The sequence below is a fragment of the Narcine bancroftii genome, chromosome 9, assembly GCF_036971445.1.
Source record: "Narcine bancroftii isolate sNarBan1 chromosome 9, sNarBan1.hap1, whole genome shotgun sequence".
Classification (NCBI taxonomy): Eukaryota; Metazoa; Chordata; class Chondrichthyes; order Torpediniformes; family Narcinidae; genus Narcine; species Narcine bancroftii.
In genome coordinates, this window is record NC_091477.1 from 66,723,510 (window position 1) to 66,737,135 (window position 13,626).

Genomic DNA, 13,626 nt, shown 5'->3' on the forward strand with positions numbered 1-13,626 from the left:
TTGAGGCATCCCTGATCATCAGGAACACTAAAGGTTCGACCCAGGAGAAGAGTAGATGCAGCTGGTTTCCCTCCATGGCCATGACTCCAGTGGCGTTCTGTAGAAAGACCACAGCACAGCATTGCCAGAGTTCAAAGCAGGCTGAGGCTTCTTGCAATTGTGGGTGGATCTCCAGCTTATCAGGCTTCTAGAGTTGTTCCATCATTGGGAAAAATAAATTGTGAATAAATAGATGTGCTTTCAACAGCTAAAAAGACTAGAGTTACAGAACAATAGGCTTTTATTTACAATAAACTTAAAGGTCATTCTGAGCTGTGACCCAGGCTTTCTGGAGAGGATTATGGTGTTGGAGCCTTTATGGTCAAGATGGAGGAGCCACAGGTTCAGTCACAGTGGCCAACCACTGCAGTTCACCACAGTGGCCAACCTTTCATTTTTAATTTAGACCTACATCACAATAACAGGCCATTTCAGCCCACAATTACACACCGGCAATGTAGGTTAATTGGGTAACACAGTCTTGTAGGCCGAAATGGCCACCCCTGCTTTCGATACTTGGGACCTGCTGAACTTCTTCAGCACCTTGTATGCATTCCTCTAAAGGAAATCTCTAATTGGTCAGTGTCCATACTGCAATAGGTGCTAAGTTCTGGTTGTTATATGATGACAGTGAATCTGTTGACCAATCAAAGCAATCAGTCTCCATGAAGCCATCCTCTGCAGGCACAGATAAGACTCGGGAAATCTCAGTAATCATACGTTTGGAAAACCATTCTGTCCAGGTAGATGGTTCACTGATGTCACACCTCAAATTACTCATTGTGTTTCCTCAATTATTATTTCATAAACTAAATCTTAATGTTAAATTTTAATTGATCAATACCAACTGCTTCTAGCATCTCCCCAAGTTCCAGCATGATGAATTTACCACTGACTCAGTGAACTGTTCTCTCTGGGGTTTAATTGGAATTCCGTCTGATAGTAGAAAAGAAAAATAGATTCAATTCAATGTCATCCATTTCATATTTATTTCTGGTTGATCGAACCATTTATCTTTTTAAGCATGGAGCACAGTGACAAATCCACAAGCCACCCAAATACCCCAATTGACCTACAACCCCTATTCATTCTGAAGGGTAGGAGGGAAATGTGGCACCCAGAGGAAATGCACGCAGACACGGGAAGAACATACAAACTTCTTAAGTGCAGCGCCGGATTCAAACCCTGGTCACTGGCACTGTATTAATGTTGCGCTAATCACTCAGCTAACCCAGGCCCACCCTCTCAGCTAACCCAGGCCTCTAGTAAATAAACTTTTAAAATGTGATCATGATTGTAATGCAGGAAGCACAGCAGATATTTTTCACACAGCTCTGACCAAAACCAATATAATAATGCCCATGTTTTGTCTGCTGCCAGCAGCACGACAGAAATGAGAGATGTCTACACAACACGAAGGCGAACGTTATTTATTTAAAATTCCGCACCCTGCTCTAGGGGACCGCCCATTTCCTGTGAGAAACGCGCTGGCCTTAGGGAGTGATGTCAGTGCATCGCGGTGTCACTGCCCATCCAGTGGCGCGCAACCGGGAAGTGGCGCCGTCCCCCCAGGTAGTGTGTGTCACTAATCGCGGGCTTCTCCTCAGAAGGGAAGGGAGGACCGGGCCATCTTGTGTCGGACAGCTGTGGCAGCAATTTGGCCTGTCTAACTGTGAGGTCGCTCATCCCACTACAACCACATTATCTGTTAGGTAGCAATGGTTTTTAAGTATATTTTATTTATTAATTTTAAACCACAATATGAATTACGTTACATAAAGTTTGAAAATTATAAATTATATTTAAAATTATAAAATTAAAAAATAGTTACATGAGAGCCTTAAACATACGTACCCAAACTTTGTAAATAAGGGCGCCATATTTTATTAGGTAGTAATGTTGTTACTGCGCTGGGTAGGTCACATCTCCAGAATGGAGGACCATCACCTTCCCAAGATCGTGTTATATGGCGAGCTCTCCTCTGACCACCAAGACAGAGGTGCACCAAAAAAGAGGTACAAGGACTGCCTAAAGAAATCTCTTGGTGCCTGCCACATTGACCACCGCCAGTGGGCTGATATCACCTCAAACCGTGCATCTTGGCACCTCACAGTTCAGCGGGCAGCAACCTCCTTTGAAGAAGACCGCAGACAAAAGGCAAAGGAGGAAAAACCCAACACCCAACCCCAACCAACCAATTTTCCAATGCGATCGCTACAACTGTGTCTGCCTGTCCCGCATTGGACTTGTCAGCCACAAACGAGCCTGCAGCTGACGTTGACATTACCCCTCCATAAATCTTCGTCCGCGAACCCAAGCCAAAGAATGTTGTTGGAAAGATAACTGCTGCTTAAAGTCCAAGGGATCATTTATCCTTGAACTAATGGCATGGGGTATGTGTATTAGAGAGATGATTTAGCTTCGTATTGCATTGACAAGATAAGATAGGTCTTCTATATTTGGTGGCATTATGACTCAGAGACAAAATTGCAGCCAATCGAACACAGCTAATTGCTAATGATTGACCTCATCTAATCACTTAAATTAACTTGTACATGCAATCCGATCAATTCTAAATATTCACTTTCAAATGAGAGCAGGTTGCATTGATATAATCAAAACCATTGTCAACTATTTGTTATGTTTTTGTTACTGGCCTACTGATACATGGTTGGTAGCATAGGGAGAAGACTAGTTTATCACAAGATCACAAGAAAATGGAACAGCCTTGCCCCCATATCCCATGATTAATTAGATACCTATCAATTTCTCCTTTCAATTCCCCCAAAGATCCTGCCTCCACAGATACAGTCACAGGACAGGACGGAGCCAGGTTAATGAGCGAACAGCAGTTCACCACATTCACCCCTTGTTTTATTTTTTACTTTGTCCATCAGGGTGACATGGGGCATAAAGTCTTACAAAGGTTTCAGAGTCTGTCTGGCAGCCTGGTCTTCCATTGGGGTTGGTTGCTCTGCTGTAGCTGGGGCTGTCATTTCATCCTGGACCTCCAGCCCTTTGTCGACTTGCTGAGGGCTGGGCGATTCGACCAGAGTGACTGGGGCGGGTGGCAATTAAATCCACAAATCCACTACCCTCTGGCTAAAGAAATTTCTCCTCATCTCTGTTGTAAATTGGTAACTTTCTAATTCTAAGACTGTGCCCTCTTGTCCTGGAATCACCCAACAGGGGAAACATGTTATTTACATCTACTCTGTCCAATCCATTCATTATTCAAAATGTTTCTATGAGATCCCATCGCATTCTTCTATATTCTAATGTCCAAAAGCCGCTAAGTGTTCCTCTTATGTTATCCTTCTCATTCCTATAAACATTCTGGTAAACCTCCTCTGTACCATCTCCAACCTTGCTATATCCTTTCAAAGTTTATATTGTTTGGGGTTTCATTCCTTAACCTTGATATACAAAAAACAGTTCCTGATGGTTGCAGGGAAATTGAGTCTGTGTTTATTTCATTCACTCTTCCCAGGAACCTTATGGAGGTAAAGGCCGATGTGGCCTGGACAACACGATGCCTACACACCGCGTGCCTGAACCTCGACTCCAACTTGCGTCTGTCTCAGAGCAACACAACCTCTGCTCTGAAGAAGTTCACCTCGCAAGGCGCCCGACTTGAACAGCGACTCCACGACAAAGTCAAAGAGATGATGCAACTGCAGGCCAAGTGGGATGTGGAAAAAATCCAGCTTCATGCAAGGTAAACGTCCCGGCAAAGGCAGGTAAATGAAGATTCTCCCCAATGCAGCATTTAAACTTGGTGCTGATGCACAGTTAGCATAAGTGCGCCACAATCCAAAAAGAGCCAGAGTATGCGATGTTTTCATGCACTGGAAGGAAAAGGAATTGGCAGCGTTAGCAACATTTGCTGGTGTCTGATGTAATTCTTTTTTTTTTTGAAAATTTATTTAAGAATTTTGCAAAATATTACAAAAAAGGAAAATACAAGATACAAATACTAACTAAAATCATTTTAACTTCCTCACCCACCCCTCAGAGCCTTAAAAATATTATAGATTTAAAATGAATTAATCAATGTGCCAACTCTTTACATAACTCTTAATTAAGATCAATAACCATACAATCCAAATATAAACTCCACATTTTAACAAAAAAAGAATAATTATTTAGCAAATTATAAGTTGTCTTTTCCAAATATAAACATGATTGCAGTTCATTATGCCATCTTTGTATATTCAATTCCACATCATTTTTCCAAGTTATAGCTATACATTTTCTTGCAACCACTAACCCTTACCGCAAAAATGCCAATTGTGGCATATCAGCCCATCTCAAAGTAACAGCATTCATATAACCCAATAAACACATAATTGGATCCATTTGCAATTCAATTGTAAATAAATCTCTCCAAAATTAAATAACTTTTTCCCCAAAAAATTTACATGTCCATACACAATGCATAAAAGTACCTGTCTTTTCTCTACATCTAAAACACAAATCTTTTAGACTAAATCCATATTTCTTCAACTTCTCAGGAGTCAAATATAATTGATGAATGGAAGTATAATTAATGTCTGATGTAATTCTGAACAGGAGCAGAGTGATGTGGCCAAAACCTTAGATTTAACAGTGATTAATGCATGAAGACTTCTCTGTGATATTTCAAGCAGTGGTGAACAACATGTAATGCTTGGGCCACTTTTGGCCCTTGTGATATTTCCATTCAATCCACAGGACTAGAATGTGAGCCACTTGTCCTGGTCTGGTTCAAGTTGCCTGAGCTGGCTGATGATTGGTGAAGTGAGGAGCAAATCCTGCAACTCCAGAAACTCTTTGACAGCTGGTTAAGCCACACCTCTGAACATCACAAATATTAAAAAAACAGAAAAAAATTAATCTATCGATAAGTACGTATAAGATTTTAAAAGTAAACTTATACATTTCAATCAAATCATTAATTTCCAAGACCAGAACCTTACCTCCATTGTTGCAGGCATGGTTGATGTAGCTGTTAGCGCAACGCTGTGTCAGCACCAGCGATCGGGACTGGGGTTTGAATCCAGTGTTGTCTGTAAGGAGTTTGTACATTCTCTCTGTGTCTACGTGGGTTTTCCCCGGGGGCTCTGGTTTCCTCCCGCCTTTCAAAATGAACTGGGAGTTGTAGGTCAATTGAGTGTAATTGGGCAGCATGGGTTTGTGGGCCGAAAGGGCCTGTTACTGTGCTGTATATGTAAATAAATGAAATGAGTGGAGTTGCTGCTTCACCAAGCAGGCACAGGGCCAATTCCAACCTTCATCGGTCCATAAATCACAGAGGATCCAAGTAAAACACGAACGTCTGCAGTCACCGTGGTTGAAGTACAAACAAAATGCTGGAGAAACTCAACAGGTCAGACAGTGTCCTTTATATTACAAAGATAAAGATACAAAATGAATGTTTTGGGCTTGAGCCCTTCATCAAGGTATGAGCAAAATGTTGGCAGGTGCCTGAACAAAATGGTGGAAGGTAAGGGCAGGAGGAGTAACACAGTCCCACAGGCAGGAGGTAATAGGTTGATAAAGGAGGGAGGGCACACCAGCAATTGGCTCTGTGAATGGAGATGGAAGGGGGTTCAGAGCTGGAGGAAAGAAGACAGAGGGATGAGGAAGAGAGGGAGAATGGGGAGTGGTCTAGCAGAAACCAGAGAGGTCAATGTAAATGCCATTCGGTTGGAGAGTGTCCGGATGACACTTTACTGATTTGACAGTACATGAGGCCATGGACAGACAGGGAGTGGGGAGTAGAACTGGAATGGTTGTCCACTGGCCTCTATCCTCAAAGATCTTCTCTTCACTCTGCTGCCATCGGGAAACTGGTACAGGAGCCTAAAGACGAACACTCAGTGGCACAAGGACAATTTCTTCCCCGCTGCCATCAGATTCCTGAATAATCAATGAACCAAAGACACGGCCTTATTTTTCGTGCACTATTATTTTTACTTTTTTATATTTATTGTTGTAAGATGGTTTACAATATGAATGTTTCCATGATGATCCTGCCAGAAAACACCGAATTTCATGACTTGTTCGTAATAATAAATTCTGATTCTGTTTCGGGAAATCCCTGTCATTGATGCGAACAGAGCAAGTTGCTCAGGGATGCGATCTCCCAGTCTGCATCTAGTCTTTCCCATGTAGATAAGGCCACATGGGAGAATTGTAAATTCACCGGAAAGCTCAATTTCAATTCTGCAATTTGAAAGAGTCTTTGGTGACATACCAAATCTCCCGATGGAAGGCAGAGAGGGGAGGAGAGGGGAAGTTGTGTCTTGTAGTGGGATCATGTTGTAGGTGACAGAATTATGGAGGGCAACGCGTTGGATACAGGCAAGTATAGTTGAGGAAGTTGTGGGAGTTTGTAATAAATGTTGGTGGAAAACTTATCTCCCAAGATGGAGACAGAGAGATTCAGGAAGGAGGGAGTGTTGTTGGAGATGGACCAGGTGAGTTTGAGATCGGTGTGGAAGTTGGCAGCAAAGTGGATGAAGGTAACAAGCTCATTGTGGGTGCATGACGCAGCTCCGATGTAGTCATCAATATAGAGGAGGAAGAGATGGGGGGGGGGGTGGGATCTTGTCTATGTAGGCTTGTAGCATGGATTGCTCCACAAAGCCCACAAATAGGCAGGCACAGCTGGGAACCATGCAGGTACCCATGGCCACTCCTTTGATTTGAAGGAAATGGGATGAGTCAAAGAAGAAGTTATTAAGAATGAGAACGTTCTGCCAGGTGGAGGAGGGTGGTGGTGGAGGGGGACTGGTTGGGTCTCTTGTCAAGAAATAAATAATGTACTTTGAGACCTGTATGGGAGATGGAGGTGTAATGGAATTGAAAGTCCATAGTAAAAATGAGGCAGTCCAGTTCAGGGAATCAGAATTAATTGAAGAAATGGAGGGAATGTAAGGTATCGCAGAAAAAGGGGGGAGGGATTGGACCGGGGGAGAAGATGGAGTTCTGTGGGTCAAGAGCTTATGGAAATAATGCGTCTGCCTGGATGATTGCGTCTATGATTGGCTAAAAGGTAGAACAGGGCAGTATGGTGATGGGAAACAATGAGATTGGAGGGTTTGGGAGGGAGGTGACCAGAGGTGATGAGGTTGGAGATGGTGGCTTGACATGCTGTGTTGGGGCCCTGTGCAAGGGGTAGTAGAAGGAGGTGTCTGCAAGCTGACGTCTGGCCTCGGCAAGGTAGAGGTCAGTGCACCTGACCACAACAGCCCCACCCTTGTCTGTAGGTTTGATGGTGAGGTTGGGATTGTTGCAGAGAGAATGGAGGGCAGAATGTTCTGAGGAGATGAGATTGGAGTAAGAGAGTGGAGTGGTGAAGTTGAGATGGTTGATATCTTGGTGGCAATTGAAAATAAAAAGATCCAGAGTGGGCAGCTGGCCAGAATGTGGTGTCTAAGAGGAGGAAGAAGGCTCAAAATGGGAGAAAGAGTCTTGGTGAGTGGTGGAGTCTATATCATGGAGATGGGGATGGAAACAGAGGTGATGAAAGAAGATTTTGGCATCATGGCATTAAGGTGTGAGCAGAGAGGGGGCGAAGGTGAGGTTTCCACTGAGGACAAAGCTCTCCGTCTAAGAGAGCGGAAGGTCACAGGGGATGGTAAAGACCAAACATGGGTCAGAGTGGTAGTCGTGGAGACAAGCTTTTCACAGACATATTTTACAAACCCACTAATGCCCACAACTACCTCAACTACATTTCCTCACACCCTGCAAAGATCCTATTCCATTCTCACAATTTCTCCATCTCCACTACACCTATTCCCAAGATAAGGAATTCCAGTCCAGAGCTTCTGAAATATCTGCTTTCTTCCACAAAAGTGGCTTCCCCTCCACTACCTTCAACTCAACCTTCACCCATATCTCCTTCATTCCCTGTTCATCTGTCCTGGCTCCCTCTTCCCCCAGACGAAACCAACACAGGATTCCCCTTGTGTTATTCAACAACCCCACCAGCCTCCACATCCAACACATTATCCTCCAGGATTTCCACCACCTTACAACATGATTCCATGACGAGACACATCTTCCTCTCTCCTCCCCTCTCTGATTTCTGTAGGGAAGCCTCCCTCCATGACTTCTTCATCCACTCATCCCTCCCCAACAATCACCTCCCCCCACCACCCCATGGTCACAGGAGGTATCACACTTGCACCCACACCTCCTACATCACCACAGTCCGGGGCACCAAGCAGTCCTTTCAAGTGAAGCAACAATCACTTGTGTACCTTCACTGTTTGTCCATGGGAGTGACCTACTGCATCCGATGTTCCTTTTATGGCCTCTACGTCGGAGGCAGTGGGCACAGACTGGAAGATCACCTCACTGAGCACTTTCACACTCTCAGCACCAGTGACAGGGACCTCCCAGTGGCCAACCATTTCAGTTCTGCGTCCCCCTCCCATGTCTGTCCATGGCCTCGTACTATCCTACCAGGACCACCCATAAATTGGAGGTACTCCACCTGATTTTCTGTCTGGGGTGTCTCCAACCGGATGGCATTAATATCGACCTCCAGTTTCGGTGAACCTGCTCTCCATTCTCCCCCCTTCCACTTCCCATCCCAGTCTTCTTTCCCTCAGCTCTCCACCCCCTTCCCTCTCTATTCACTGAGCCATTCCCCTCTCCCTGTTTGTTGCTGTGCCCTCCCTCCCTTCTCCGCCGATCACCGCCCGCCGACGATTTTCGATACCTTGATCAATGTGGGTTATTTATCTTTATCCTTGCAGTATAAAGAATGCTGTTTGACCTGCTGAGTTTCTCCAGCATTAAGTTTCTACTTTTTAAGCCTCTTAATAATGCTGGGTTCCATTGACTGCACTCATTGGAGGTGCCCTGTGGGTCTCTGAGATGGACCACAATTGGACTACCCTCTCTCTTATCTAGGACTTTCGACTCCAAGGCAGAAAAACTACAGACATAAAGAAAGTTGACTTATGTTGGGACAGACTATTGTCAAATGATGGGTTTACAATAAGCAGAGGAACCCAATCTGTTTTGATGGAGGGATGTTCCAAGTGGAGACCACCGCGTTGACTCCCAAAGCAACTTTGACTACACCTCCTCCCATCCTGTCTCCGATAAGGATGCCTCCCTCTCTCTCAGTCTCTCTGCCTTAGCTGCACTTGTTCTCAAAGCAAGGCCTTCCATTCCAGGACATCGACCTCTGATTTCATGCAATAGAGCCACCTCCCATATTTCCTCTGTTTCTCAGTGCAGGCTGCGGATGAGGAAAGCTCTATCTCTGTTCTGTTTAGGGGAGGGGGGGTGATAGAGTTTAATTCATCCTCAGCTTGAACCCAACAAGCCTCCACGTATCATCCGCCATCATTTCCACCAGCTACAACTGGATCTCACCATTCTCCCTACACATTGAGCCCTTTGTTCACCCTTCCCTGCCCACCCACCTGCTACATTCCTCTGCAGTCACCGGAAGTGTAGACTTGCTCTCATACCTCCTGCCTCACCACCATCCAGGGTCCTAAACAGCCCTTCCACATGGAGCAAAGATCCTGAGCATCCTCTATCCTCACTGACTGCCCTCTGTGCTCCAATGTAGCCTCCTCTACATCTGCAAGACCAAATTCAGGCTTGGAGACCATCTACACTCTGTTCACAACTCCCCTTCTCATTCCCAACCTGACCTTGCTGTCCCAGGATTTCTCCACTGCCAGTGTGAGGCCCAGCGTAAACTCGAGCAACAACACCTCATTCCACCTGAGCAGTCTATGAACATTGTCCTCTTTCTCCCTCCGCTCCCCTCTCACCTTCCCCTATTCCCTTTTTTTGTCCTCATTTGCACCTACCCCATCCAACCCCCCTCCCATTCTCATCCTCCTTCTTCTTCGGGTCCACCCCCATTTCACCAATGGATGAGTTACTCTCTCCTCTTCTTACCCTCCCTCCTCACCTGCCCCCCCACACACACTCACACGCATACAGAGACATACACACACACACACACACACACACACACATGCAGAAACACATGTGCGCACACACACACACACACACACTCACACATAGACCCACATACACCACACACAAACTCATGCACACACACGCACGCACACTCACACACACACTCACACATCACACAAACACATGCACGTACTCACACACACACACCACACACACAAACACTCGCACGTTCTCTCTCTCACACACACACACCACACACACAAACACTCGCACGTTCTCTCTCTATCACACACACACACACACACACACACACACACATGCACACACATACACAACACACAAACTCGTACACACACGCAAATGCACACACACACCCCACACGCACATGGGCACACACACACCACACACACACAAACACAAACCACACATGCACACACACTCACTCACTACACATAAACCACTCACATGCACACACACATGCACAAACACACACATATACTACACACAAAACCATGCACAAACACACGCATGCACTCACATACAAACCTCCATACATGCATACACACTCACACACCACACCCCACACATACACACATGAGCAAACTAACAGACACACGCACACACAAATACACACATATCCCACGTGCACACACAAATGCACACATATCCCACACACACTCCACACATAAACACACTCACACCCCACACACATGCATGCACTCGCACACATAAACACACTACGCACTCACATAACCCACAGACATGCGTGTGCACTCACGTACACTCACAGCCCACTCACACACATGCACATGCACAGTCACACAAACACACCTGCATGCACACACACAACCCCACACATACTCACACAGCCTCCACACAAACACACAAACCCCCCCACACACACTCACGTGCACACACACCCCCACACACACATCCCCCAAACCCACACTCACACAACCCATACACAAACACATGTGCACACATACACCCCCACACACACCCCACACACACACTCACACACACTCACACAACCCACACACAAACACATACACACCCCGCACACACACACCACCCCCCACACACACTCACACATTACACACGCACACCCCACACATGCACACCTGCACACACACTCACAAACACACATATCCTGCACACACACTCCACACACCTCCCTACACACACAGATAAACACATACATCCCACCCACACACACATGTGGACACACATGCACCCCTCACATACACCCCACACAGACATAATCACATATTACACACATGCCCCACACTTGCACACATACACACTCACCCACACATATCCTACACACACACTCCACACACACACACATATCCTACACACACCCACACACACACAAACACACACACTCACACTAACACACACCCCTCACACACATGCCCACACACTCACACGCCACACACACACTCACACACACCCACATACACCACACACAAATTCATGCACAAACACATATGCGCACTAACACACACCCTCACACATTACACACACACAAACACTCGCACATATTCACACACACACACACACACACACACTTGCACGTTCTCACACACACACATAGACACATACACTCATGCGCACAAAAAACACCCAGATGCACACACACATACACCACACACAAACTCATACACACACACGCAAATACACACACACACCCCACACGCACACGGGCACACACACACACCACACACACACATGCACACACACTCACACACACATTCCACACACTCCCATGCACACACACACCCCACACAGGCACACACAAACCACGCACGCACACACAAATACACACATATCCCACACACACACTCCACACACACACACACTCACACCCCACACACAAACACACACACCCCGCACACACATGCGCATGCACTCACATACACTCACACACCCCGCACACGTGGACATGCACAGTCACACAAACAAACCTGCACGCACACACACCCCAACACACACACCCAGACACACACATACACCCCACACATACCCCACACACTTGCAGATTCAAACACACAAACACAGTTGTACACACACACAAATGCACCCCATACACTCACACCCCATACACACAGAAACACACCAGCACACACACACTCCCACACACACATGCCCCCATACACACCCCACACACGCACTTACACACCTCACACACACATGCACACACACTCACACATACACCACACACACACCCCACATATACACACGCACACACACTCACTGCACACAAACACATGTGTGCATGCACACACATACATAAACCCCCATGCGCGAATGCACACATACACTACACACAAACATGTGCACACACACATGCCACTCACTCACACTCACACACCCCATTCTTGCATACACACACTCGCACACTCCACACACGCACACATGCACACCTGTGTTCACTCACAGACAAGCACACACAAATACACACATATCCCACACACACACTCCACACATACACACTCACACAAACACATCCCGCACATACGCACCCACCCACGCATGCGCACCAACACACACACACACACACAAACACACCCGCACGCACACACACCCCCACACACTCACACACACCACATACACACCCACACACACCCAAACACACTCACACACATATCCTACTCACACACTCCACACACACACACTCACACAACCCACACAGCCCCCACACACAAACACACACAAATACACATACACCACGCACAGCCACACACCCCCACACACTCACACATCCTACACATGCACACCTGCACACACACTCACAAACACATATATTCTGCACACACACACAACCCACACATCCCCCACACACAAACACACCTGCACTCACCATACCCCACACACACACTCACACACACACACACAACCAACACACAAACAAACACACCCCACACATACACACACACCCCATACACACACTCACACATCGCACACACACACCCCATACATGCACACCTGCACACACATTCACAAACACACATATCCTACACATACACACACACACAACCCACACACCCCCCACACACACGTGCCCACACACACCCCCACACACACACACCCCACACACACCCCCACACACACCCCCACACACACACACACCCCACACACTCACCCCCCACATACAGTCACACATCACACACACATGCTCCACACTTGCACACATGCACACACACACTCACACACATATCATACACACACTCCACACACACACAACCTACACACCCCCCACACACACGTGCACACACACCCACACACACACACCCCACACACACACCCCACACATACAGTCACACATCGCACACACATGCACACATGCACGCACACACTCACACACATATCGTTAACACATACTCCACACACACACAACCCACACACCCCCCACACACACACACGTGCACACACACACTCCCGCACACACCTCCCACACCCACACTCACACAACCCACACACAAACACACGTGCACACACATCCCCACACACACACTCACACACACTCACACAACCAACACACAAACACACACCCCACACACACACACACACACACTCACACATCGCACACACACCCCCCACACATGCACACCTGCACACACATTCAAAAACACACATATC

The 13,626-nt window shown here is 46.6% G+C and overlaps 1 protein-coding gene across 1 annotated transcript in view; it reads left to right on the forward strand.

Annotated features, from left to right (window-relative positions):
- LOC138742224 (rootletin-like) overlaps positions 1-13,626 on the forward strand; it is a 375,547-nt gene that overhangs the window by 214,749 nt on the left and 147,172 nt on the right. Inside the window, exon 9 of the mRNA XM_069896335.1 lies at positions 3,530-3,757. Within this exon, the coding sequence (XP_069752436.1) occupies positions 3,530-3,757 (228 nt within the window). The remainder of the gene's footprint in view (positions 1-3,529; positions 3,758-13,626) is intronic.